The sequence below is a fragment of the Habropoda laboriosa genome, unplaced genomic scaffold (genome assembly GCF_001263275.1).
Source record: "Habropoda laboriosa isolate 0110345459 unplaced genomic scaffold, ASM126327v1 scaffold86, whole genome shotgun sequence".
NCBI lineage: Eukaryota > Metazoa > Arthropoda > Insecta > Hymenoptera > Apidae > Habropoda > Habropoda laboriosa.
The window spans coordinates 536984-542103 of NW_017100212.1; the positions used below are offsets into that span (position 1 = coordinate 536984).

At 35.4% G+C, this 5120-nt stretch overlaps 1 protein-coding gene across 1 annotated transcript; it reads right to left on the bottom strand.

Moving 5' to 3' along the window:
* Nucleotides 1-1496: 1496 nt before the first annotated feature.
* On the bottom strand, nucleotides 1497-3793 carry LOC108570796. The gene is given in 6 exon segments (XM_017932705.1): nucleotides 1497-1620; nucleotides 1706-1782; nucleotides 2193-2217; nucleotides 2539-2641; nucleotides 2644-2680; nucleotides 3779-3793. Coding segments are annotated over 6 exon segments (381 nt in total).
* Between the last annotated feature and the right edge of the window lie 1327 nt (nucleotides 3794-5120).

Here is a 5120-nt window from a genome sequence, read left to right on the forward strand (position 1 = left end):
TTTTTTTTTTTTTTTTTTTTTCTTGGTTGGAAAAAGTGAGGTTGGTTTAATTGGCGTTGAAAGTGGAGGATTAGTTTGGAGATGCTTGTGGGAGAAGGATTCGACGTTAATTTTGGGTTAATTAAGGTTAATTTTATAGTCAATTTTTGGCTTCAGGAAAATTTTTGGGGAAAGTGATTCGATATTCAATGTGAATTTGGGAAAAGTAAATTTTCCACACTGTGGAAATTTTTAGAGCAGAAGATTCGATATTCAGTGCTCCTTTTAAAGTTAATTTTCCTCTTGAAGAAAATTTTGGGAGCAAAGGATTCGATATTCCATCTTAATTTTAAAATTAATTTTCCACTCTTGGGAAATTCTGGGAGAAATTGATTCGATATTCAGTGTTAATTTTCAAATTTGGGAAAAATTAATTTTCCACATTGTGGAAATTTTGGGAGAGAAGGATTTGATATTCGATGTTAATTTTCAAATTTGGGAGAAATTAATTTTCCACACTATGGAAATTTTGAGAGCGAATGATTCCATAATCAACGTTAATTTTAAAATTAATTTTCCTCTTGAAGAAAATTTTGGGAGCAAAGGATTCGATATTCGATCTTAATTTTAAAATTAATTTTCCGCTCTATAGAAATTTTGAGTGAAAATGATTCCATAGTCAACGTTACTTTTAAAATTAATTTTCCACTCTAGGAAAATTTTGAGAAACAAGGATTCGATATTCAATCTTAATTGAATAAATTAATTTTCCGCTCTATAGAAATTTTGAGTGCAAATAATTCCACAGTCAACGTTAATTTTAAAATTAATTTTCCGCTCTATAGAAATTTTGAGTGCAAATAATTCCACAGTCAACGTTACTTTTAAAATTAATTTTTTACTCCAGGATAATTTTGGGAAAAAAGGATTCGACATTTAACGTTACTTAATCTTCAACTCCAGGAAAATTTTAGGAGATAAAGGACCTTTATATTACTCTGTTGCAGGTTGTAAAATAATGGTGTTCGAGTTACTAGAATTTCGTAAAACATTACTCTTGTTTTCGCCCAACCAAATCATTCCCGGAAGTACCTACTCACCCTAGACAGTACCAGAAGGGAATAGTACAAAATAACTCGAACCGTTTGTGTTAGTACGTTTAAGTGTGTAACATAGGACTATTATCACTCGGTATGCACATGTGTGTACTTAGATCAAAGATACTTGTACATACTACATTATGTTACTTTATTTTTTTATACAATACACGTGTTTGACGAAAAACCTGCATATTCCTTCAACTGCCTGAAACCTCAATTATTCGCGAAATCGTTCATTTTTATCTTCAAAATTCACCAAATCGTGTTAAACATTTTTCTTAACGTACTTTTATTCGTATAACAGTAAGTGACAACAATAATTAACAAAGAATATATACAACAGTATTAACGAACAGTGAAAAAAAAAAATGGAATATTTTACAAATTTCACGGAGATGAAAATTTCGATCGGATGTTTCACCATTCTTCTACATGCTCGTGTCCATCGTCGCCACCGTCATCGTGCTTTATGTGGATCTTTTTCACGTGCGTGTGATGGTGTTTGTGAATCAACTCTGGCACGTGAATAACGAAATGCGTGCTGAAATTTGTCGAACGCGATAAAATATGATTTTCGAGTGAAGAATACAATCGATAATTGGTACCATTGATTGGTAAATAATTACTGTTCGTGGTGTCCGCCACCGGGAGAAGGCATCGAAGCTACCAGGGCAATAGACGCAACGAGAACGAAAAGGAAAACCTGGAAAAGAGACGCGAGATATGTTATTTTTAGAAAAAATTGCACAGGAAAGATTTTCAAGAGAGAAACTTGGAATAGAAGCTTGAGTAAAATATTGCAAAACGAGGCAAGAGAAGCACGTTAGTCGTGTTACGTTAGACGCTCCGGTGAAAGCATGTAGAACATCAGTCGGAACGTGTCATTAACTGTCGGCTCGGTGAAATTATCGAGTCGTCGGGACACGCCTTTTGTTGTTTCCAGTCTCGCGTTTATCATTCATCGCGCAGCCTTTCTTAACGATTCTTTAAGTGTCGCTGAGAGACAGGTGTAATTCAATTCGAAACTGAACCATTCTCGCGCTGCTTTGAAATGAAAATGAAAAGTCGGAACATTCCCGTTAACAAATCTACGAAAATTATTAAAATATTTACCAACAATTGGATAATTTTCCAGCGACTAGAAAAGCGAAAAATAATTTTCAAAATCCCAATTTACCCTTCGATCTGTCTACAGAAACTGTAAAAATATTCGCGAAATATCGGATTATTTGCGAAGGTGGAAAAAAGTTAAAATATTCACTGTTCTTAAAATTCACTTTTACGTTGATTTGTTTTCTGTTTGATTTACGAAAACACGAAATTCATGTCGAACTAAATAAATCACCGAGCGAAGTGGAGAAAGATCGACACCCACGTGTGCTGGTAGTTTCGCCATGACTGGTTCGAGTTGTCCGATTCGAGAGCTGTGATCCAAGTGTATTCCGAGACTGCTGGGAACTAAAAGCCGGAATCCTGGCGAGCCTTATAAACGGAAGCATAATCAGTGAACGGTACAGGAACGAGGAACGTAGTTCCTGTAGGTAACCCCACCTAACCCCCTATTCACTCTCACCTGGGATTACGTGAAATTTCACGTCCACCTTCGATACATTGTCGTAGGCACCTTACTGTACGTCGTGTGAAAGGGATCGCGTTATAGGTAATTACACTGGAATGTTCTTCGCGAAGGAATTAAGTTGTAGCTGATGTTTCTGAGGAAGTATTTCGATGTTTGTTTGGTAGGAAAAGAGAAATTTTTTTGAATAATTGTTATATGGAGAATGAAGGAGAATTGTGATTGGGGATGTAGAAGTTTGACTGGTCGAACTATTCGAATAATTCGAATATGAGTACTTTTTGCGGATAATACGGAGAATTCGAATATTCGGAGTGTTTGAATTTCGGATTATAAGGAATATTGCATAAAGGATAATTTTGAATAAAATTCTTTATTCGGATAATTCGAATATTTGGAGCGTTTGAATTTCGGATTATGGCGAATATTTCACAAAGGATCATTTCGGTTATTCGGAGAATTCGAATATTTAAAGTGTTTGAATTTCGGATTATGGCGAATATTTCACAAAGGATCATTTCGAATAAAATTCTTTATTCGGAGAATTCGAATATTTGGAGCGTTTGAATTTCGGATTATGGCGAATATTTCACAAAGGATCATTTCGAATAAAATTCTTTATTCGGAGAATTCGGAGTGTTTGAATTCAAGATCGTGCCGAGTATTGGCACAAAGAATACTTTCGAATACGAATTCTTTATTTGATAATTTGAATAATTCGAATATTCGAAGCGTTTGAAGTGCGGATCGTGTCGAATATTTCCTAAATTTCGAATATTCGAATATTCCACAAAGAATAATTTCGAATAAAATTCTTTATTCGGATAATTCGAAGCGTTTGAATTCAAGATCCTGCCGAATATTTGCGCGAAGAATAATTTCGAATACGAATTCTTTATTTGAATAACTCCAATATTCGAAGTGTTTGATTTTCCGATCGTGTCGAATATTTCCTACACAAATGATCATTATTTGAAGGATATGTAGTATAATTGAAAATAATTTGAAAGAGAAAAATATCGAAATAGACAATTGTCAAATATCCAAAAAATCTAATTATTAAATCGAGCTCTTAGAACACGGTAGTTTCTGGAACACTATGATTTCACTCAACTATACTTACCAAAACAATACTCATCACTTATCCCACTCGTTATCGTAATCTTAATTACAATTCTACCCGTTGTTTATGCTAAACATATCATTAAATCACCTTCCTTTCAACACATTTTTTCCATTATACACATTATCCTAATCTGCAAAGTTAAAACCTAGCATTTTCTCAGAAAATTGTCTACAATCGCACCCTGCTCATCGAACCGTCCACGCGTATTCTCGCTGATTACAGTTTACCAAACTTTTGTTCAATGAATCGATAGAAAGTTTTAAACGAACTTGATCGCCTCTCGTACGGTGTCTCGCCTTGACGATTTTCGCCGAGAAAAAGGTGAAATAGCCCTTCGAAAGTGTTCGATCTTTCTGGAACCCGCTTGTCACTTTCTCTGTCTTCTGTTACTGCAACGAGAGTCATAACGCATTGTCGTAACGCCGCTATTCACATCTCCATCGTGAACGTGGAGTTACACGTTCTTTTCGGCGATAAAACGTTTGCAGGAAAGTACTTTTCGACACGCGAAACGTGCCAATTCCGATCGAGTGAAATTTCAAACGGAACAACCTCCGGATCGAAGTTACGCGATTCGACTTCTTCTACGCCAATGAGACGAGGAAAGTAAACGGAGAATTACCTTCTTCCGCTGGACCACTTACGAGTTATGCTCTTTTTTTCGAGGCTTGTTATTTTACAAACGAACAACTTTTCATAGTAACCTTACGATGTTTTTAGCGATTTCACATGGAGAAACAGGAAGGTTGTGATAAGTTTGGAATGGATCGCAGGTTGTGTTGAATTGTTGGAAATGGTTGAATTGAAATTTGGTTGGACTTCTCTTCGTGGATCGTTAAATTTGTGGTATTTAGCAGCATGTTTAATTGGTTCGGCAGGTAGCATGGAATTTCAGGTATAATAGTCGACATTGCGATCGGAGTGTAGAAAGTTTCATTTTCATTTAAACGGAACGTGGCCAATTAAAAGGATTGCTTTATTTTTCCAACTTCCGTTGAAGAAGTATCTCCTTATAACGAGTTAAAGATCCGCGATTTTCGTTTACACTCGTTGGATCGTTATGTAAATGATCGTTTTTCTTGGCGAATAGGTATATATGTAGATAGCATTGATTGTTTTTACATCATAACGATCCTCGTTGGATTTAACTTCTTCGATCGCTACGTTTTCTACTTTCGAGTCTTTCACCTTGCTATCGCGATGGTGTTACTGGTTGCTACATTGTAGTGTAATTAAATGTAGCTGATTCAATCGAGACTTAACGGTGCTTAGTCATTATTAACAGACAATTAAACTTATTAAAAGCTTTTCGACACTGAATTTTTTAATTCGAACGTTT